This window comes from Hibiscus syriacus, unplaced genomic scaffold (assembly GCF_006381635.1).
Source record: "Hibiscus syriacus cultivar Baekdansim isolate YM2019G1 unplaced genomic scaffold, ASM638163v2 tig00110330_pilon, whole genome shotgun sequence".
Classification (NCBI taxonomy): domain Eukaryota; kingdom Viridiplantae; phylum Streptophyta; class Magnoliopsida; order Malvales; family Malvaceae; genus Hibiscus; species Hibiscus syriacus.
In genome coordinates, this window is record NW_024062686.1 from 115,404 (window position 1) to 137,417 (window position 22,014).

Genomic DNA, 22,014 nt, shown 5'->3' on the forward strand with positions numbered 1-22,014 from the left:
GATGGATTGTTGCGGCGCAAGAGAGAAGACTAGGGTTATGGAATCCCTAGCTTGTTGGCTCGGGTCGGGCACGAGTGAACCCGGTTCAGGTTGTTAGACGGGCTACTGATGCATTGGGCCATTAGGATTTGTTTGTGTCTGGGTAGCCTTGGAATGATTCTGGGCCATAGGTTCAGGCCTGTCACAATGTAAATAAATATAATGGGCATGGACGAAATTAGGCATCTTCAATTATTTTAAAATTTTATTAAATAAATATAATGAAATTAGCTTTGTGATAATAATCATAATTAATTTTTTTATAATTTTCAATTAAATTGTTAGTTAAGAGGTTTTCAAACCCTGCGTTACTGAATTTTACTACGAATCAAAGCAAGTGAAAAACTCAAAATTAGTTTTTACAGCGGTGAAAAAAGTTACTCTTCTTCAAGTATGAATTGACCAAAACAACCCTGGAATAATTAGTTAGAAAAATCGTAACAATATAACAAGCAAGGAGCTGGACGAAATATATTGAAATAAAAATAAAAACTCAAAACAAAAATATTTAGAAAGGCAAAAAAAAAAAAAAAAAAAGAAGAGGAAAAATAGAAAGAAAGAGAGAAGCAGAGGTTACAGCGCTTCCATCGCTGCTCTTCTTCTTTAATCTTCGTCTCTCTTCATCGATCGGATTTTCGAATCCCTAATTTTTTTTGTTGAAAAAATCCTTTGCGGTTTTTGGAGCCTCGAATAGTTTAGCTCTCACTCTTTCTCGTCGCGGATTTTGTTTATTTTTTAATCAAAATTTTGTTCTTTTTTTTCCCAGTGATTTTCTGCGTCTATCAACTCGTAGATAGAGGAAAAAAAGGAAATCGCGAATTTTGTTTTAATCGGAGTTTTCTATGGCTGCGAATACTAATACTGCTAATTTCAATACCACCGCTGCAGTGATACCTGGTAATCTCTCTCCCAATAGCCCTAACCAATCGAATCGTGCCATGAAGGCGGCTTCTTCGCCCTGGACTGAAATGTTCCGTGGAGAAAACGACCCGATCGCGGGTATTTCATTAACGCCTTCATCCTCTTCGTCATCGCCGCCATCAACCGCCCTGACCGAACCTCCTGTGGGGACGGAGGACGAAGAGGAAGGTGTCGAGAGTGAGAACGCTGGGCCTAATGGCAATGCCGGTAAGAAGACAGCATGGAACAAACCTTCTAACGCCGATGCCAAGGTTGGGCCGGTTATGGGGACCAACAAGTGGCCTGCTTTGTCTGAGTCCGCTAAGGTTCCTTCCAAATCCTCTTCTGATTCACCCCGAGCTTTGTCGGATGGATCATCGTCTTCTCCTTCCGATGCTCCAGTTTCTCAGGTTTGTTTTCCTAAAATTTAAGCCCTTCTTTATTAGATTCTGATTAAGCGTTATAATTTCAAATATTTTTATTTCCAGCTGTTAAAATACCTAAATTTAGCTGTTTTAACCGGAGATGATTGGTTATCTGTTCGGTAAGGAAGATATTAATTGCTAAAATTTGAATTGGCAAAAAAAAATGCAAGGATTCTTGAATTCTTAATCCAGCTTTAGGGTTTATTTCAATTATATTATATTTGATGGAAACTGTTTAATGAATGTTGTATGAGTTTAGGAAGTATTTAGGGATTAACTTGGTCAAAATTTTCTATGATATAATTTTAGTTTTGGGTTTGGTATTAACAGGAGCTTCACTTTGTTTACTAAATTGTAGGGAAATGGAAGCGTGTTATCATCCCCGACACAGAAACCAGTCAGCAACAATTCAAACACAAGTTTGAATATGACTCCAAACCATATCACTCCTACACGCCAGAAGTCAATGAGACGTAATAGTAATATCTCAGCATCCAATGGCGGTCTCTCTCAGTCTCTGCCTCAAGGTCCTGTGGTTGAATCACCTGTTAATAGCCCCTCTTCTAGGAATCATGTACAGAGAAGTGGATTTGTATCACAGTCTCATACTGGCGGTAATGATCACCCACACCCACGGAATTCATACAGGCATCGTAATGGTGGTCCGCATCCACGAGGAGATGGTTCTCACCATCAGAATTTTGGAGGCAGGCGCAATCAAGATCATGGAAGTCATGAGTGGAGTGGTAGAAACTTTAATAACAGAGATGCATACATGCAACCAAGGGCTGCCCCTAGGGTAATGAGGCATCCACCACCACCTCCTGTGCCTAATACTATACCTTTTATTGCACATACTCCTATGAGGCCTTTTGGCACCCCAATGGGGTATTCTGGTAAGATGTATTTTCGCTATTGTTATTGCTTTTTTGGGTCGACTGACATTCTAAGTTTGCCCATAATCTCTTTACTTCCTTTTAGATATGGCATCCCTTTATATGGTCCCAGCAGCTCCTCCAGATTCACTTAGAGGTTTTTCATTTGTTGCACCAATGCCCCCAGTGTTTTTCCCAGCTCCGGAGCCTCATGACAATCAGTTGCATGCTAGTATAGTCAATCAGATAGATTATTATTTCAGGTGATTGCTTTGTTTGCATGATGACTTGGGTCAACTTAGTTAATCCTGCAGCCATATCTTGGTATTTGAGGTCACCCACAAAGCTATCTGCTTGTTTCTTTTTGCAGTAATGAAAATCTAATTAAGGACACCTACTTGAGGCAGAACATGGATGAGCAGGGCTGGGTTCCTATTAAATTAATAGCCGGCTTCAAAAAGGTGTGTTATTAGAATTTGGAGCTAGCGTCATATATCTGAATTGTGAACTTCCTGCGCTTTGAGATTTTTTCATGTGAAGTTCCTGTGCTAGTTTCGTTTGTTATCCTTATGTAAGTATTAAGTTCATAACATATATGCCTACTGGACTTGTCTGTTATTATTTTATTGCTAGTTTTTGTGATTATCATTAAAAGTAAATCTATTTTAATTGAAGGTTCTAAAGAAGAAAAACAGATATGTGCCTTAATAAATTAATTTAGTAATGATAGAAAATGTACTTTTGGTTATTATTTGTAATTTGTTACTTAAAATTGTAAGAGAGAAGCTTTTCCTGAAACATAAAGCTGTTTGGGGGGGGGAGAGAAAGATATCAGAATGGTAAAACCAGCACCCTCATTTTCTATGGCGCAGATGTGAGAGATTTCCTTTGGGTTTAATACTCCCTGAAATAGTGACATGCCAGCTGTGCATTTTAAGAAAATTGCAAAACCATGGAAGGAATACTCTGAATTTTGCATTGTTCTGGGTTTTGGTGATTTATTTCCTAGAAATTAAAGTACGAGAAATGGTCAACTACTAGATTTTCAAGCTATTTTTCTATTTCCAAGAAAATAATTTGAAATCCTAATAATCAAGAAACACGGTGTTCACTTTCACGATTGCCTGCTAGTTGAGCTATTTCCTGAATGTTTCTTGATGCTTTTAGCATGAGTATTCCTATTTATTAATGACAACCGTTAAATACTTTAAGACACATTTTGCTTGACTATTATTTGTGAGAAATGTTATTGGCAGTTGCATTGTTTGTTTAGAGAATTCCAGTGGACAAAAACTCATCTAAATGCAATTGTTTACACGATTTTGAATATCCTTTTCGTGTTATATTATATATTGAACTATTTATTATATTTCCTATAATTTCTGTTATTGCTGGCTCAATCTTCTGTATTGGGTCTTGACTGTCCTTATTTTATTATGTTTTTCTGTTCTTGTGATTATAAGAGAGAACATACTTCCAATAAATTTATATTCAGTTAATAGATCACTTTTGCTAAGCCTCTCTGTTAGCATTAGTGTTATTTTCTTGTAGCTTGCGTTCTAGATGTACTTTTAAGTTTTAGGACTTGTAACCTGTTTTGTTTATATGTAAAAACTATACTTTTGTATGTTCATTATCCATCATTAACTATTTGTGTGCTCCAATGCTGAATAAATCACTGCTTCTCGGGCCATCATTTTGTTGATATATTTGAGATTATATTAGCTTGCTATCAGCAAATATTGTTGATATATTTGTAAATTATAGTAGCATTCTATCAGTGCCTGTTCTTACCATTAGTTGATTATTATCTATGTTGCTATATGCTGCTTATGTACACACGTACACCCCCACCCATTAGATCCTGGTTGAACTTGTTTATCTTTTTTAGAGATATTTAACTTTTAATCATCTGTCTTTATTACTTGTGGTGAGGTACATGTAGTCCTTCCATTTTTCTTTTTCTCCAACTTCTTGTTCATTTGGTATGTTATAAGTTCTTTTTATTTATTATTGTTAACAATGGGCTTTATTAAAGCTCAAATTGCAATGAGTTTGTGCTTTTTGTTTTTGTTTAGTAATTTGGAGGTATTAATAAATGGTATATACTTAACTTGATTATTTACTTAACATTTCTAATTGATTCAAATGTGACTGCATGAGATGTTTGATGTTCTAATTTTGCTAGATAATTTTTTACTTCTCTGTTTGGAAACTTAATCCGCTCACTGTTCCATGAAGATTCTCTTAAATTTAATGCTATAGGATGATAGTATCACCAAACCACTGTAAATGGTTCCACCCTCTCCTTTGTAGGAGCTATCCCTACTTAGAGATGAATATTCTCATTTCTAACTCTCCAACCTAATCTTACTAGAAAACCTTAATTTTGCTTATAGTCTACACTGCTCTTTTGCATACATGTTGCTTCTTGTTGACCAACGTTCCGTATTGTATAGAGTAGTAGGTTTGGTAGCCATGTATTGCACTTTCACTTTAAGTAAGCCAACCTTGGTCCCTTTTTTGTTCAAAAGATAATAACCCAACCTTGATCCTATGAGTAACATTTCCATTAGTCTCTGTACTTTCTAAATCATCACCCCAAGTCATTTAAAGCACTCTGCTACCACCATCACTTACCATTTTAGTGTGATCAAGTCTTGAATACCATCCATATATTACAAGATGTGCGTATCGTTTACTTGGTTTTGTTCTGCACAATCTACACTCTGAACTTTAGTGCTTGTCTCAACGAATCTGATTTTATATTAAACCCTTCTGTTTCACCAAACAATAAAATATTGTCTGCAGATAGCATACACCAGTATTTCATCTTGAATTTCTTTCGTTATCTTATCCATTATTCTAGCAAAAAGAAAAGGAATTGATGTTGATCTTTGTTGTACCCATATTGTAATTGGCAATTCATCTTTTAATCAACCACAAGTTCTCATCTTCATAATTACTCCTTCATACATACCACGGTACACTAACATATTTAGCCGTGTTCTTGTTCAAAACATATAAAATGATTCCTCTAAGTGCTCTCATAAATATCCTCTAAATAACAAGTTCTTATCTTTGTCATATGAGTAAATTTGAGATGGGTTGTATTCTTGTCCAATGCCCATAAAAAATGTCTCTAGGTACTATCATAAGTTTTCTCCTTGTAGATAAAAATCACATGTAAATCTTGTTCCAACTCTTTTAACTTCTCAATAAATTGCAAGAGATGAATCTTTTTAATCGTTTATCGCCTTGGCTTGCATGACATCAAAACTAATTTTGTGCAATCTTAGCTTTTTGTCATAAATGTTAATAACTCTTTCCAATGTTTCATATTATGACTTAAGTTTTATTGGAATGCTCATATAACATTTTAACCTTTTCCCAAAGGCGTGTGGTGTTCTGGAAACAAGTCAAATGTATTTTAACGCAGTGCACGAACAGGTTTCCTTGGGTTTTTTCCCCGCTTAAATAGTTAGCATCGCTTTCTAGAGACATTAGTCCATATATAATAGTGATCTACCGTCATCCTTTGGGAGTCAAAACTTTTGTGATTATGTCCTCGTTTCTTTTCAGGTCAGGCAGTGAGTGAACATCACTTCTTGACATTCTGCCTTTTTGTCGAATAACAAAAGCGCATTAGACACAAGACACATTTGATTTGATGCACCTGTGCATGCCTTTTTTGTAAGGCAATAACCATAAAAATGTCCGCATGATTGAAGTTCTTGCTATTAAGAAAGGGTATAAATATAATACCAAACTTCTCAACATTTGAATATACTATAACAGACATGGGACAAGGAGAAAATCATGCTTATTGACCAACATGATTAAAAGATAATTTGGCATGTTTTGTAGATATAATAGATCAGTCTTTAGAGTTTATGATCATAATTATAAATCTTGTGCTTATTTTTCGTTCATACTAGATAGTACACTTCAACCAAAAAACTGCATTTTTGCTCATTTTGCCTTGGGCAGTATTAGGGCTCGAGTGTCTAGAGTGCGTCTTATGCTGTTGACAACAATGGTTCAGAAGCTTAGCTGTTGGATAAGCTTGTATTGTGATTTTGCTTCTTGGAAAGCATATACTTTAAAGCTTGCTTTTCAAAGGCAACATTTTTTATGCTTCCCGTTTTCAGGTTACACTATTGACAGATAATAGTCAGCTTATAACGGATGCTCTGCAAAGTTCAACAGTTGTTGAAGTACTGGTACGTTCTATATTGATAATCCTGGGATATATATGTGTGTGATCTATAATGAAATTCTGGTCATGTTGACCATCAAGACATTCATGCCTCTTATTGTTGATGTTTAATTGATGTTTTTGTTAGAACATATATCTAGAGAGGTACCTTGATCACCTTACTTTCACATTTTAGGGTGATAAAGTAAGGAAGAGGAACAATTGGATGCAGTGGATAATGCCACCTTCTGTTCAATTCCCTACCATATCTGGTCAGGATACGCTGGTGGCTTGTGTTCAGAATATTTCACTGGATCAGAGTAATACAAACCAGAGTGGTGCAATGAGCCAAGAAGATTCTAATGATGGTGGGCTATCAGGTAGATCATCATTTGTGGACTTTGTTAACCAGCCAGAGCTATATAACAGCGGGGGAAGTGCCATCGGTGCTCAAGTTGGTCCAGCAAATAATTCAAATTAAGCGGAAATTTGCCGATGCTAGAGTTGTTCCTGGAAGAATAGAGTAGAGAATGATTTTGACACCATGGGGTCATCATTATGCCTTTGTTGCGATGAAATACAATTTCTCGTACAGCAAATTAGAGAAAAACCTTTACAAGAAGAGAAGGAAAACACCTTTTGGAAAAGGGTAACAAAAAGTGAACCGACAGACTTGAGCTAGTAGTAGCACGAAGTTTATTGTGACTTACCAAAAATGTTTTCTTTTGGGTTTTATGAGGATGTTGGATTTTTCCTTTACTATTTGGTGTTGGTGTTTAAATCCTGGGGAATCTTTATTTAAAAAAAAAAAAACCTCGGGGGTGGTTTTGATACCCTTGGGTTTGCACGGGGAATGAAGTAAATGCCTGCATAATTGTGGCGCTGTAAGTTGAATGGCCTCTGCAGCAGCAGCAGCTACTGGTGCTATTCATGCCTACATATGCTTTTTCTCTGTCTTCTCGAGGCGCATATCATTTTTACCAAGAACTACACTTCAAATTATATATGTACTTATCAATGCTACTATTATCGTTATATTAACTACTTTCTCTTTTGCTTCATGAAGTTTGTCCGTCATTTGTGGGAAAAACCTTTGAAAACAACCATCCTACAAATGGATCTTGTTGCATGTATGGTTCTGTGTTTTGGAGCTTTGACCGTCTCTCGCAATAATAATAGCCTATTATTATTTAGGATAAATTACACCGTACTTCTTTCAATTTTACTCTCTCTCTTAATTGCTCATTCAACTTTTAATTTTTTTATTTTACTTACTAGACTCTATAGATTGAATTATTTTGTTCACTTGATCTTTAAATTTGTAACAGCCTAATGATGTGGTTTTTTTTAGTATATCAAGATGATATATATTTATTAATATTTAATTATGACATAATATTTAAAATAAAAATAAAAGTTCTTATATTTTATTCCACACGCTGTATAGAACCTGCCAATTCATCTTCTCTGCCGTCACGGCTCAAAATTTCTCCACTATTTCTCCCCCTCCTTATCTCTTCACCCCCAATCCCAACAACATTGATTATCGAAACTTTTATGAGTTCCGACCTTTCTGCTTCGTCCCAACATCATCTCTATGCTCTCGTTGATTGGGCTATGAGGGTAAAGACCAAATTTGGGACTGTGGGTATTGAGTATTTCAAAGGCCGAAAAGATAAGGGAAATGGAAGTTGAGATCAAAGCTTGGGTTTTAAGGGTCTAGACCAGGTTTTTTAATTTCCAAATTTTGATTGATTTAAGGGATGGGTGAGGGCTCTCTTTTGGTAAAGACCAAATTGAAGGAAGAGATGTAAAGTTGTGAGCCTTTGGGGGTTAAAGATGACAGATTCTTAAGGGGGTTTAACTCAAAAAGCTTTGGACAAATGAGAAAAATCAGAGGAGGAAGTCGTAGGAGGAGGAGAGTGAGAGAAAAGATAAATATTAGAGACAAAGAAACTGACGTCGAAGAAAATTCTGATGGTTGAATGAAAGCGGAGTCAAAAGAAAATGGAGGCGGAAAATGGAGAGAAATGAGATTTGCGTTCGTTCATGTTGATCGCAGAAAATGGAGAAAAATGGGAAGAGGGAGAAAAAGAAGAAGAAAAGGGATATGATGAAGGAAAGAAATATTTTTTTAAAATTTATACCAAAACCATATCGTTTTGATTTAAATTTCATTTTTTAGAGATGTAAAATTACGATTTAAATTTCAATTCTTTTAAAGATATAAAATCACGTTATTTTGATGGTGTGATGTTGTGTGTTTTGTCATAATATCATTAATTATTCAACTGTAAAATGACTAAAATAAGAACAATGAATAATGTTAAAGTTCATTGAGTAAAATAAAAAAAAATTAAACGATGAACGTATAACTATTAATTATAACAGAGCATTAATTCTCATGTGGTAGATTGTGTAGTGGCTAGAGTATGATGTACGACTAGCCTCCCGTAATAGCTATTCAACCCATCGCAGAAACTGAATGGAGAGTGAAATGTTAATTAATAAAGAAATATTTATTTAAAAAAAATTTAGTTAATTAATAACGTAGATGTAGATACGATTGTTCGAGTCTAAGATTTATAAGAATATCAACATTCTATTTTACACGAGTCTTTTTTAGCATCAAAAGTTTGGTGATATTATTAATAATGGACAATGGAAAATACGATGTTGTGTTATCTTTATGAAAGAAAGGTACATTCTATATTACTAGTACATGTGTTTAAATGAGTTATCAAACAGACAAATTGGTTTATGAAAAAGTTAGGGCGTGGTAGAGCATCATATTTATTCCTTTAGGGACGAGTGTAATGGTTTTGATCTGGGAAAAGAAGAGATGAATTATTCAAGCAAGATTTACCCGATTTGTGTGGGAGATGACAGATATGGCAAAAACGCAAGAAGAGGTGGAACTGGAAGTGGCTGAAGGCACATGAAACAACAGCCCCAATGATATGGAAAAAAACTGTTTGAACGTGGAGAACTGGGTTCCCATTCAAAGGCAAGGCTCCTCTCTTTTCCTTTGCTTTCGGGTTATTTGTCTACTACTGTTGCATGCCCCCACACGGGCTATTTGTCATTTGTTGTTGAATGGGAACAACCAACGGTTTATCATTCATTCCACCTGGGACAATCACCCTTCACCAGAAGAAGATTCAGAATATGATTGATAACCTCTCTCTGGGAACTCAAATTTAGAAAGCAGTAGACCAGTCTCCATCAAATCCAGACTCCCCCATACCATTCAAAATCTCCACATCTACGTACTTGAATCGTGTGCTGGATTCAATCTTTCCTATTACCTTTAACTTTGTTGTACCTGCTGCACTTCAAATCAAAACTTCTCAACCAAGTTTTTTCATCTCAAAAAATGGTTTTGGACAAACCCGAATCTCGACTCATTTATGCTTGTAGTTGGAATGCCAGACAATGCATGGCAGGGATGGTGCTGCTGCTGCTGGGTACGGTTTGGAGTGATGAGGGTTTTTTTTTTTAACTTGGTTGTTGCAGGCAGTACAACTTGTGAAAGATGGTGAAAAGAGATTGCAACAGTTGACAGCACTTCACTTAATGTTCACCAAGTATGTTAATGAACATGCAATGTGGTTATTTCAATCCATGTAATTTAATGAACGGATCGAACTGGACATGGTGTTGATTCTCAGTATCTTTTTCTGGTCAATTGCTTCCACCGCCAGCATACGTTTTTTATAGTCAAATTCATCAGAAATGTTGGTAAATGGCCATTAAAAACAGCCTGGTTTAAGAGTTTTTCGAGCCTAAGATAGATCCACAAAGTAGACTGGGGGCGAGTCATTACATTTTACTCGAGGCTCTAAGCTTTTGCAGTTAATGATGGGATGTGACATTTTCTTTTCTTTTCTCTTTTCCTCGTGTGTGTTACTTATAATATATGTTGATATATATATATACCAAACAGTTCTGCCAAAGGAGCGCGTGGCTCAAATGCACTCACCTTTCCCCTTGAATGAATAATGACCACCAATCACAACAAAAAGTATCGCCCATTGCCATTGGAGCACATCCAAAATTCCTTTCATTTCCCACTACACTACACTACACTACACTACCAAACACGAACCCTCCCCCTCTCTCCCTCCCTCTAATAGTCGGTATAGCATATTCACTCACCGATGTGGGACGAAACCAACTATAACAACAAAGCACCAACGCTAGGCCTAAACGAGGTCTCTGCTGCCTCTTCTTCCCATCGACCCAGAACCATGGAAGAAGTGTGGAACGAAATTAACCTCGCTTCTTTACACGACCACTCTTCCAGGGAAGCCTTCTCGGTTAGCTCCAATCCTCACATTGTCCTCCAGGATTTTCTCGCCAGGCCTCTTACCAATGAGGTCCCTCCCACTAATAGGGAGGCCAACACCATGCTGTATGGTTCTCCTCGGCCGCCTCCCGCCACTGTTTTGAGCCTGAATTCGGGTCCCGGCTTCGATTTCCTAGATAGCGTGGATCCTATCAGGTCTAGCTCGCGTGTGCAAAGCGGCCCCATCTCGACTGTCCACGCTTTCAATTGTCCGTTCGAGGCTTTGGCTCCTTCTTCCAGCTTGGCCTCCTTCGGTAGGAAAAGGGTCCAGGAAGATGATAACGGTAATGGTGATCGACGGCACAAGAGGATGATCAAGAACCGAGAGTCCGCTGCACGATCAAGAGCTAGGAAACAGGTTTTCATTACCTCAAAACACTCAAAAAATATTTTCCACTAGATATATGCAGGTGCAGCACTCTTTAAATTCCTTATTTTTTTCCCTTGCAGGCTTACACAACTGAGTTAGAGCTTGAAGTTGCTCATCTTATGGAAGAGAATGCAAAACTCAGGAAACAGCAAGAACAGGTAAAAAACAAGCAAATTTGATTTCATTAGCCGAAAGACCAAGAGTAAGACCAACCCAATGAAAGAAACCCCTTCGTGATTATGCAGTTACGCGTAGCAGCCGCCGCTCAATTCTCCAGAAAGCACACGCTTCAGCGAACGTCGACAGCTCCATTTTGAGCAAACTGAAAATCTCGGCCTTCTTTGTTAACCAAAGCCCCTCTTTTTCAGCAGCCAGGGGGAGCTAGAAAAGGAAACGAGTACATGGGAGGGAAGGAAGGGCTATTTCAAGTGTGGGTGAAGAGGTGATCGTTTACTGCTAACCGGTGCAAAAACAAGTATATTTTGGGCAACAAGTATGACTGTTGGGGGATCATTGCTTTTGTTTTTATTTTTATTTTTTTGCATTTTCCTCGTATGTATATGGGTCTTTGTTTGCTTCCCCACTTGGCTTGTTTCTTTTCCTTAAAAGACTCTTCAACTTTTGTTCATCAAGTCCTCCTACTAATTTCTTTGTTAGTTTTCCACTCAAAGAGGGATCTACTTGTATTAAAAGTGCAATTAGGGGGATCAAACCAAAAGTTAATAGTACTAGTAGTGGCAAATACGATGCGTTTGTGACCACTCGCTCACTCGCTCCGTGACTACCTTCTTATCCTCTCATCTTTCAAAAGAACCGGTGCCCCCAGGTAAATAGTTGAGCATTGTTTTTCCCACTGAATAGTCCATCAACCCACTGATGTCATCGTACTCTGCTTTTTTGTCACAGAATCTAAGATATGGTACTCCGTATCGTATTTATTGTGTCCATTTCTAATACAAAATTTTACTACGTATCTTTTACAATAAAGTTTAGATTAAGGGTGATTTCCCAGATCATGGTTATGATATAATTAAGATTCAATCGAGATTTACATAAGAATTTATAGATTTTTCATCAAGAGTGACAGTAGTAGAATTTAAACTTAACCATATAATCGGAGATTCCTGAATCCAAACGACGTGTATCAACATTCGTTCACGCTAATATCACTAAATTATAATATTACAATTATACAGTTAACCCTATTTCCATATGTAATAGGGTGAGAGGAGGTAGGATAGTATGCTGCCCCCAACGCCAGGTTGAGAACAGCTTCCGTGGAAGGCCTCCGATAGTCAGAGTTATGAATTATGAAATATATTATTTTGTTATAAATCATTTAATAATTTAAAATTATACAATTGTTCTATTGTATTCATTTACTACCATTTTAGTTGAATTAATGAATTTTTTTCGTATATATTTATATAATTCAAGTAAAATTAACAAAAAGAAATCGTATACTTGCAAAATAGTCGAGGCTTAAGAATGACGTGTCTTTGTAAATTAGTCAATAATTTCTAGGGTAAAGTATACAAATGGTCCTCAACTATAGAATACTATTTTATTAAGTCCCTTGACTATTAAATGTTACAAAATGATCCCTAAATTACAAGGAGTTGTTTTGTTGAGTTTCTTGACTATTAAAAATTACAAAATGGTCACTTGACTATATTATATTCCAAACTCATCATTTTCCGTTAAAATTTTAACTACAGTCAGAGTTGTATGTTAACCTACTGACTGAGATATGATAAAATATGATTTCATAATCTCAAATGACTATCATATCTCAGTTAACATTTTAACGTCCAGCTCAAACGACTGTTAATTTTTTAACGGAAAAGGATGAATTTGGAACATAATGAATAGTTGAGTGACTATTTTGTAACATTTAATAGTCGATGAACTCAACAAAGCAACTCCCTATAATCGAGAGATCATTTTATAACATTTAATAATAAAGGGACTCAATAAAATAATATCATATAATCGGAGGATCATTTGTATACTTTACCCTAATTTCTATCTGTGCTCACCAACGAAACCGTATACTTATGTCATATATATCCTTCAAATTATGTCTAGACTAACCTCGAAAGGTGCTGGAAATATGATTATTTTTAGACTTGTGGTTTCAATTATATATTTTTGGATAAAATATAAATAACTTAATGGTAAAATATAAAAATAATTCCTGAAATTTTAGAGCGCTTGCAGTTTGGTCACTCAACTTTTGAAACTTACAATACAGTCATCAAATTTGTAATATGTTTTCATTTTTGTCCTTGCCGTTAACCCTGCTATTTTTTGTTGACATGACATTAACTGCCGTTAAAACCTCCCCCAATCTTCTTCTCCGGGGTTATTTCTCCGATTTACTTCTTGTATCTCTCCATCCGAGCTACAATGCTCGAGTTACAATGCTCTCAATCCGAACCCCTAATATTAACTTTAACAAGGGGTCAAAAATGGCAATGAATCAGAGGACCTTCAAATTCCTTCCATATTTGTATCCACTGAATCAAAAACATACTAAGGGCTGATCCGAAGAGATAACTTGAGAAAACAATTACAGTCCGAATTATCAACATGCTTAAGCTTCAATGGCGGCGACAGCTTCTTCATCGGTAGTATCAAATGAAATCGTTTCTTTTGATGCATTATCATCGGAGAGATCTGTTTGACTTTCCTTTTTGCTCTCACCATCAAGTAGCTTTTCTCTAAGTTTCGTCACAAGTTCTTCGAGAGCACTTCCATTTTCAGCCAAATACCTTTTAAAGGCCTCCTTACCGTGGAATTTCTTGTCGTTGAAGCTATAGATTGCGACAGACTTTGTTACGAGTTTGTGTTTCGTAGCCAAATTCGGGAGTGATACAAAGGCGTTGGTTGCTAGTGTTTCAACTTGGAAATCCAGGCATCCCGATGTCATGTGTTCCGTGTTAAATGCCATCGAAGCTATCAGTGATGAATGGTCTACCATCATCCAGTCGCATGCCGTGGATGATCTATGTTTATCCGCTAATGAAGAGAAGCTTGGAGAATTGATGGAAATGAATCAGGGTTTGCTTTTCTCAATTGGTGTTAGCCATGCATCTATAGAAACCATTCTTCAGACAACAATGACGTATAAGCTACCTTCGTATTAAATATCTCATTGCCAAAAATTAGTGGTCAGTGGCGAAAATGGAGGTCCAAAATTAGTCATTATCTGTAAGTAACATGCAAATATGCACACCACAAAATCTTTTCATCTACTATACCTTTTCCATGACTTGTTGAAGCTGCAGAAATCTAGTTGCTTCTAGTGAGACTTCATCCAAACTTACACAAGAGCTTTCCTGCTCGTTTAAAGAAGAAGAAGAAGTAACCTGGAGAAGAAGAAATAAACAGGAGAAAAAGAAGAAAAAATTAACCTGAAGAAGAAGATGGGGGTGGGTTAACGGCAGTTAATGCCACATCAGCAAAAACTAATAGGAGTTAACGGCAGGGACAAAAATGAAAACGAATTGAAAGTTCAATGATTGTATTATAAGTTTCAAAAGTGCAGTGACCAAAATGCAAGTGCTATAAAAATTCATGAACTATTTTTATATTTTACCCATAACTTAATTACATACATTTAAGAACCCATTCAGAATTATTACGAAAAGTTTTCAAGTGATTTTAATAATTAAAAAGAATATCTTTCTCTCTAGACGTTATAGATTTAAACAGTTGTGTTTGTAAAATGTATAAATATTATTAATAGTTAAGAAAAATTATGAATAAATATTATATTATAATAATCTCGGACTATTTGTACGTTATGAGCTAATTTTATCATTATGCTTAAATTTAATGATCACTTGTGTAATATTTTATTAATTTAATGATAATTTGATTTTGAAAGTTTAATAATCAAAACAATCCTCTAAGTATAATATATTTTTTCTAATTTAATTATAATAGTTATTATTTAAATATTTTGTATTTGAATGTTTCTTCCAAATGAATTTATATAAATTATAATTAAATTTGAGATCAATAAAAGGATTTATGAAAAATATATATATATAATATGATAAACAATATAATATGAATATTGTTATACCTCTCGAGATGGTTTCTGAAATTTTCTATGTTCACCAGAGTCTTCGACTAGCCTACATCCTCTAAACACATGTTTGATTAACTACAACACATGGAGAAGACATCTGATAAGTCCATAAGATGCGCCATAACGAAATTTGAAGTATGGCCACCAGATCTTTGTAGACTAATCAATCTATGAATAGCTATCATGAGTTCATGACCCTATGACTAACACACATTAACGACCACTATAAATACCTCAATCGAGACTATAATGGGGCTAAATCTCTGCAACCTCAATAGTCTCTTTCATCGTCTTCTTCCTCATGATCCACTCTCTTCTCCACAAAAATATTGGTCAAAGGTCATTTTCTCATTGGGTATAATCCTTCATCCAAACCAAAAGAGGTGTATCATCAACAACCGGTACACAACTTGTTCTCATCAACAAACATGGAACATGAATATATAGTTTGTACGATCAATTTAACAAATATAGTTCAATCCCCTAAAAGATAATATAATGTACCACTGGTCATTTCATATATAATTTATACAATTATAGTTCCATTCCTAAACAGACAATCAAATCTTGACATCAAGATCAATTCTCCCCCAAACCAAAGAGAATTGCACATTTGATGAGTAAAAATAAATTAAAATAAAAAAGTTATTCGAACTCAAAGTAATTTTAATATAAAATTAATTTGAATTTAAATTAATAAAAAAATAAAATATAAATTAATTCGACTCAAATTCAACTGATGTAAAATCAACTCAACTGAGACATTCATTCAAGATGGGGCATTTTGTTAAAGAAACCCATTATTTTCTGTGTTTGCTGGACCCAAGTTCCGGGCTTGAGGCTACATAGAACGATCCCTAATTTGCTAACCAGGAACAACAATTTTGAAGAATGTCTCTCACTCTCTACTCTTTCCTCTGCTACAGGCTTCTCCTTTTGACCTTCAGTAACATGCTTCAATGGCGGCAATCGAATTGAGTTGGAGGAGAAAGCATCAAAACAAAGTCCCAAATGAATGGCAAGAATGTCCATTCGTGAACTCCTCCGTTTCAGATACACCATCTTCGCTAACCCAACTCTCCTCTTCTCTCCACAAAACCCAATCACCGATTTCCATCGCCGTTTTATTCTACCGAGTCGAGAGCAAGCACGTTTCCCTCCCAACAACCCTTTCGATTCTCGATTCGTGTCCAGATATAAAGAAACTGTTTCAAATCCAAGCTCACTTGATTACTTTGGGTCTCTTCCAAAACCCTTTTTGGGTGGACAGGGTTTTGATGCATTCCTTAAAGTTGGGATTATACCGTTTCGATCTTCCCGTGCATTGGGGATCCTGGTACTTTCCGTGTTAATTCGGTTATCAAAGCTTACTGTTTTAGTTCTTTGCCCCATCAAGCTGTGGTTTTTTATTTCCAGATGCGAGCTCATGGGTGCTTTGTTCGAAACAGTTATACTTTTGTGCCACTTTTAAGCTCTTGTTCGAAAATGGATTGTTCTAAATCTGCCCGAAAGTGTCACGGCCAGGCAATTAAATTTGGGGTCGTTGATAATTTGCCTGTATGCAACTGCTTGATTCATACGTATGGTTGTTGTGGGATTCTTGAGTTTGCTAATAAAGTGTTCCTTGAAATGTCTCGAAGGGATATTGCCTCTTGGAACTCTTTCATTGATGCGTATGCTAAAATTTGGAATTTGGATCTGGCTCACAACTTGTTTGATAGAATGCCAGAAAAGAATGTGATTTCTTGCAATATTATGATTAAGGGTTATTTAAAAGCTGGGAATCCGGGGGTGTTCATTGAAGTTATTTAGACAAATGGTGGGAACTGGATTTATGGGGAATGAGAAGACTGTGGCTAGTGTGCTTGGGAACTGGATTTATGGGGAATGAGAAGACTGTGGCTAGTGTGCTTAGTGTCTGTTCTAAGTCGGCTAGATTAAAGGAAGGGAGATCCGTTCACGAATTTTTAATCAAGAATGGCATGAAGTCGAATATTATAATTGATACAGCTTTGGTTAATGTTAGAAATAAGTTGTAATTAGTTATTAGTTTGTTAAATTTGTTTTGAGTTGTTATTAGGTTGTTATATTTGGGCTATAAAATACCCAAGTTTAGTTTGTAATTCATACAAGTCATTTACAATAAAAGTATCTTCAGTGCTTTCCTCTTTCACTTTCTTATTTTCCTGTATCTTCATTCTTCAACTCATACAATCGTCTTAACTTCCATGGCTGCTTTCTCACATGGTATCAGAGCTAAAAGATCCTGGCGTCGTTTTCTCTTCCGTAGTTGCGCCACGATTGAATCTTGTTGTTGTTGATACCTTGGCCGTCACTGCTACAAATTGCTCGCTTATTCAGATCTATCATTGTCTTGTCTGTTCATCGTGTCCATTATATCTCCATTTGTTTGTTGTGATCGTTCATTCCTTGATGTGCCGATGTCTATTGTTTCAGTTACTGCCCCATCAATCAATTGTCTATGGCGATCGTTGATTCATATATGTGTTCATGCCTTTGATGATTCCATCTCATATGCTCTCGGAGGATGTTCTTTTCTGTTTTTTTTCACGATTGCTGCAATTTCACCATGAATTTGTTTAAGTGTTATCTTAACAGTTTGTGCCTACCATCTTCTTGATTGTTTGCTACAAAGAGATGCTTTTCTTCTCCCTCGGTTATATCCCATCTTGGTCCATTTTTGGACTCTGAGCCGCTTAGAATAGCTTCCAATGATTCAAGAGGCTCGTCTATTTGTCTTAGTTGTTTGCACAATTCCCCCCAAGGAAGCAACAATTTCTGGTTGCTACTGGAAGTCAATGTTGATCATGAGAGTAGAGAAGGGTATGCTACATAGAATAGTGCTGCTGTTTTTAAGTATCAGATTTGTTTTTCAGTTTAATTCACATTGATATTTGATTGCTTTGTTTCACGACTGCACTTGGTTCATTCTCTCATAATTGTTTTGAGTATGGCATCAATTGGTTGAGCGAGACTTGTGATTTGCCGAGTTATATGAGTATTAGTTTCTTACTCCAATTGGGCATTACTGGTTTGTTTGCTCAAGAACTCTTTGTTATAGTTTCTTCATGGTATGATGCTTCTATCACAAGGTAATATGAGACTTGAAAGCTTCACAGCCAAGTGTTCATGACTGAAAATCTCTGGGGAGGGTTAAGAGTTTAACAGCCTTGGCTTCCTTAACCAGACAAAATACGGTGTTTTCTTGCCCAAGAGAGGCTTCAGATTGCATCCGGGAGCTCGAAGCTTAACCGCCTTGCTTCCAACAAAAAGAAATTCCAATAAGTGAGAAGAGGTACAGTCCTAAAGAGAGAAAAAAAGTTTTGAAGAAATTCTGGATGAAAATTTTTCTTTTAGAAAAAGAAAAGGAAGGTGAGTAAGTAGAACGAAAGAAAGAATAATACTTTCGATTCTTGATAGACCGCCTAGTTAAGGGAAAATGAATTTTGAAAGAATTTTGGAAAGAACAGAATAGCAGTTTGGAGAATGTTGAACCAACCAAGTGGAGAAACGAGTCAAGTTCTAAAGCTCAAGAGGGTTGAGAAAGTAGAGAGAATGTTAGAAATAAGTTGTAATTAGTTATTAGTTTGTTAAATCTGTTTTGAGTTGTTATTAGGTTGTTATATTTGGGCTATAAAATACCCAAGTTTAGTTTGTAATTCATACAAGTCATTTAAAATAAAAGTATCTTCAGTGCTTTCCTCTTTCACTTTCTTATTTTCCTGTATCTTCATTCTTCAACTCATACAATCGTCTCAACTTCCATGGCTGCTTTCTCACAGTTAATTTGTATTGTAACTGCTAGAGAGTAGGATTAGCTCGTAGGATGTTTGATAAGATTAGATATAGGAATCAAGTTTGCTGGAATGCCATAATTTTGGGGCATTGCATTCATGGTAATCCGGCAGATGGTCTAGAATTATTCACAGATACGGTTGATCGATGCAAGGTTGGAGGAGAAGAGGGCATTTCTCCTGATGAAATTTCTTTCGTCGGTGTTCTGAGTGATTGTGCTTGGGCGAGATTGGTAACAGAAGGCAGAAACTATTTCAGCCAAATGAAGAACAAATTTGTTATAAAGCCAAACTTTGCACATTATTGGTGCATGGCAAATATTTATGTAGGTGCCGAACTTTCCCGAGAGGCGGAGGAGATCCTAAGGCAAATGTCGGATTGTGTTGAGGATTTATCATCTGATTCTGTGCTCTGGGCTAACTTGCTCATCTCGTGTCGATTTAGGGAAGGTGCGACATTTGGGGAAAGAATAGCAACATCTTTGATCGAAAAAGAGCCTAAAAACTTATCATATTATCAGTTATTGATGAATGTGTATGGTGTGGCAGGGCAATGGGAGGATGCTGCCAGAGTAAAACAGTTGATGAAGGATAGGGGGATAGAGTTGCTGGGTGTAATCTTGTAGATTTGAAAGACATTGATCATAATTTAAGAGTAGGTGAACAATGGAGGGAGAGTGTGGAGCAAAAGGATGCTAAGCTTGCTGAAAGCTAGTTTACTATTGGTCGACAATATTTTGCCAGTTCATTGTGTGTTTTCACTTGAATAACATGTTTCCCATTGATACAAAAATGCTATTTCACCCAAGTTCAACAACTCCTCTTCACAAAGAGTGCAAAAGTTACCCTTCGACAAAACAATGACTGTCTAAACTTACAATTCCTCGTTAAGATTACTCGACAACTTTCTTTCAATGTACAATGTCATTTATAAACTTAAATATAATCTAATATAGCATTTTTATTTTGTTCTCAGTATTGATATTGTACCGTTTTGTGTTTATTAAATCGAAATCAAAGTTCTATACATATTCCATTAGGGAAAAAGAAAAGTCAAAATTTCTTGTGCAATCACACCAAAATAAAGATGATCGACAGTATGGATTATGGAAGCTACTATGGTAGGACAAATTGAAAAAAAAGGCATATATATAGCTATGGATGGTAACACCTGGATTATGAAATGACATGATTAATATAAAAGCAAAACAACCAAAATCCTTAGGACAAACGCAATATAGACAAACCATTCTCATTCATATCATAAACCATGATCCAAGGGGCATTACAGACTTGTTTGGTGAAGTTTCAAGACATGTAGGAACTTAGACGACACTTTGAAGAGTTTAAAGTGCTCACAAAACATACGAAAGTACAGATGAAAGTCACATCAATAGAATACATTTTATAGATAAGTTTGATACAATCGAACGAACAGTCATCGGAAAAGCCGAAACTTCATTCGAATGCCCACTGATTCTCCCTACGAACCTCTTCTTCCTCTTCAGGGGTGAAGTCATTCTTGATGTTGAATGTCTTCCTGATCTCTTCCGGAGTCTTCCCCTTGATCATGTCGGCAACAGTTTGACAAGTAAGATCCAGCAAACCCTTGATGTTCAAATAGTTGGCAGCCTGCAGAAATACATATAATTTTCACAGAAAGCAGGAACAACGATTTTCGATTTCTTATTGGTTAACTGCAAACATATGCGCAACTCCAAACACAATATCGAAATATCAATTTCCATGCTATGTTTCTTGCTTTTGTTAAAACCAGGAATTGATATGGAATCAAACTTTTTCATCCAATGAAAATCACAAATTAGGTTTCTGCTTCTAAAGTGAAACAAGAGCATTGTTTAATTGTGACAACCAAGCAAAAACATTATAATTATACCAGGAATATTACTTTGCTTATACAAATAAGTAGCAAAACTTTGTTTATATCCCTAACAATACTAAGCATAGACGATGGCGTATTCTAATTCATGACATCTCTACGAATTGATACACGATGGTATGTTCTAATTCATTGAGAAAATCAAGACACCAACAAATCACTAATGTAAACAAATTGAAACGTAATTGTCTTTGCATTCAGCCGCATGCCAACCACATCAAAAACTGCAACGGATCCCTATTATTATAGGCCCAAAATAAACTATTTTTAACTATTTCCCCTAAATTCAATTCTAAAACCCTAGCCTAGTAACCAACAGAATAGTAGCAAATTATTGAAACATCAGAAACAATGAAAGATAAACAAAAAAGAGAAAACACGGGAAAAGAGAAAGGAAAAAGGGGGCTGACGGACCAGAATGAGATCGAAAAGAGTGGCTTGATCGACTTTGACAAAGTCAGCATCCCAACTCTTGAGTTCGTCATCGACGGATCGATCGTCGGTCTTAGGCGCCTCGACGTGCTTTTTGCAGTACTCGATAACCTTGGCCAGGATCTTACTGGTAACATTAGGCAACGGTATCCCGTTATCAGCACAATCATCCTCGATCATGTGCTTTATCGTCTGCGACTCCAACGCCACCGCTTCGTCGACCTCGAACGATTCGCCGTCCGAGCTCTTCAGTGTAATCTTCCTCCCTGACGACGACATGTTCGCTATCAATTTCTCGAAAGATTTGAAACAGGGATCGGCTAATCAGGGTTCCTTTCTTATTGTTTTTTTTTTCCCTGGGGGGAAGAAATTAGGGATTTTTTATAGAGCGTGAGGAGGGCTGGTCTTGGCAAGGGTCGGTTTCTCTAGAAACAGTTACGATTGCAGACGTGGCATCACGGTGCTCCTTTAGGATCTCATCTAACCATTCAAATAATGACACGTGTATTCGAGATGCGACACGGCCTGTCGAGCATTTGAATTTTAGCTCATTGGGTGTATTTGCGCTTTGAGATCAGATTAGAAGCCTTTTATCTTCTCCTTTTTTAATAAA

General features: G+C 36.3%; 4 protein-coding genes across 4 annotated transcripts; 3 read left to right on the forward strand and 1 right to left on the reverse strand.

Moving 5' to 3' along the window:
• The first annotated feature begins 881 nt into the window (after nucleotides 1-881).
• On the forward strand, nucleotides 882-6,918 carry LOC120118933 (la-related protein 1C-like). Its single transcript, XM_039138842.1, has 6 exons — nucleotides 882-1,349; nucleotides 1,723-2,260; nucleotides 2,346-2,502; nucleotides 2,610-2,700; nucleotides 6,391-6,462; nucleotides 6,634-6,918. Exons 1-6 carry the CDS (start codon nucleotides 882-884, stop codon nucleotides 6,916-6,918), a joined length of 1,611 nt encoding a protein of 536 aa, XP_038994773.1.
• A 3,679-nt stretch (nucleotides 6,919-10,597) lies between these two features.
• On the forward strand, nucleotides 10,598-11,472 carry LOC120119056 (protein FD-like). The gene is made up of 3 exons (XM_039138960.1): nucleotides 10,598-11,143; nucleotides 11,236-11,313; nucleotides 11,401-11,472. The coding sequence occupies exons 1-3, from the start codon at nucleotides 10,598-10,600 to the stop codon at nucleotides 11,470-11,472; spliced, it is 696 nt and encodes a 231-aa protein (XP_038994891.1).
• A 5,267-nt stretch (nucleotides 11,473-16,739) lies between these two features.
• Nucleotides 16,740-19,695, forward strand: LOC120119057 (pentatricopeptide repeat-containing protein At3g51320-like). Its single transcript, XM_039138961.1, has 3 exons — nucleotides 16,740-16,927; nucleotides 17,059-17,170; nucleotides 19,081-19,695. Exons 1-3 carry the CDS (start codon nucleotides 16,740-16,742, stop codon nucleotides 19,693-19,695), a joined length of 915 nt encoding a protein of 304 aa, XP_038994892.1.
• A 612-nt stretch (nucleotides 19,696-20,307) lies between these two features.
• Nucleotides 20,308-21,763, reverse strand: LOC120118938 (SKP1-like protein 1B). Its single transcript, XM_039138846.1, has 2 exons — nucleotides 21,384-21,763; nucleotides 20,308-20,701 (listed from the first exon to the last, which is right to left on the reverse strand). Exons 1-2 carry the CDS (start codon nucleotides 21,678-21,680, stop codon nucleotides 20,528-20,530), a joined length of 471 nt encoding a protein of 156 aa, XP_038994777.1. The 5' UTR covers nucleotides 21,681-21,763; the 3' UTR covers nucleotides 20,308-20,527.
• Nucleotides 21,764-22,014: the final 251 nt, after the last annotated feature.

What these genes read in the sequence shown, in the direction of transcription:
- LOC120118933 (XM_039138842.1), top strand. Translation starts at nt 882, where the DNA reads ATGGCTGCGAATACTAATACTGCTAATTTCAATACCACCGCTGCAGTG. An exon ending in CACCCCAATGGGGTATTCTG is followed by an intron (nt 2,261 to 2,345) that starts GTAAGATGTATT and finishes ACTTCCTTTTAG; the next exon opens with ATATGGCATCCCTTTATATG. An exon ending in CAGATAGATTATTATTTCAG is followed by an intron (nt 2,503 to 2,609) that starts GTGATTGCTTTG and finishes TTCTTTTTGCAG; the next exon opens with TAATGAAAATCTAATTAAGG.
- LOC120119056 (XM_039138960.1), top strand. Translation starts at nt 10,598, where the DNA reads ATGTGGGACGAAACCAACTATAACAACAAAGCACCAACGCTAGGCCTA. An exon ending in GATCAAGAGCTAGGAAACAG is followed by an intron (nt 11,144 to 11,235) that starts GTTTTCATTACC and finishes TTTCCCTTGCAG; the next exon opens with GCTTACACAACTGAGTTAGA. An exon ending in TCAGGAAACAGCAAGAACAG is followed by an intron (nt 11,314 to 11,400) that starts GTAAAAAACAAG and finishes GTGATTATGCAG; the next exon opens with TTACGCGTAGCAGCCGCCGC.
- LOC120119057 (XM_039138961.1), top strand. Translation starts at nt 16,740, where the DNA reads ATGGATTGTTCTAAATCTGCCCGAAAGTGTCACGGCCAGGCAATTAAA. An exon ending in TGGAACTCTTTCATTGATGC is followed by an intron (nt 16,928 to 17,058) that starts GTATGCTAAAAT and finishes TGTTCATTGAAG; the next exon opens with TTATTTAGACAAATGGTGGG. An exon ending in CTGTGGCTAGTGTGCTTAGT is followed by an intron (nt 17,171 to 19,080) that starts GTCTGTTCTAAG and finishes TGTAACTGCTAG; the next exon opens with AGAGTAGGATTAGCTCGTAG.
- LOC120118938 (XM_039138846.1), bottom strand. Translation starts at nt 21,680, where the DNA reads ATGTCGTCGTCAGGGAGGAAGATTACACTGAAGAGCTCGGACGGCGAA. An exon ending in CTCTTTTCGATCTCATTCTG is followed by an intron (nt 20,702 to 21,383) that starts GTCCGTCAGCCC and finishes GTATTTCTGCAG; the next exon opens with GCTGCCAACTATTTGAACAT.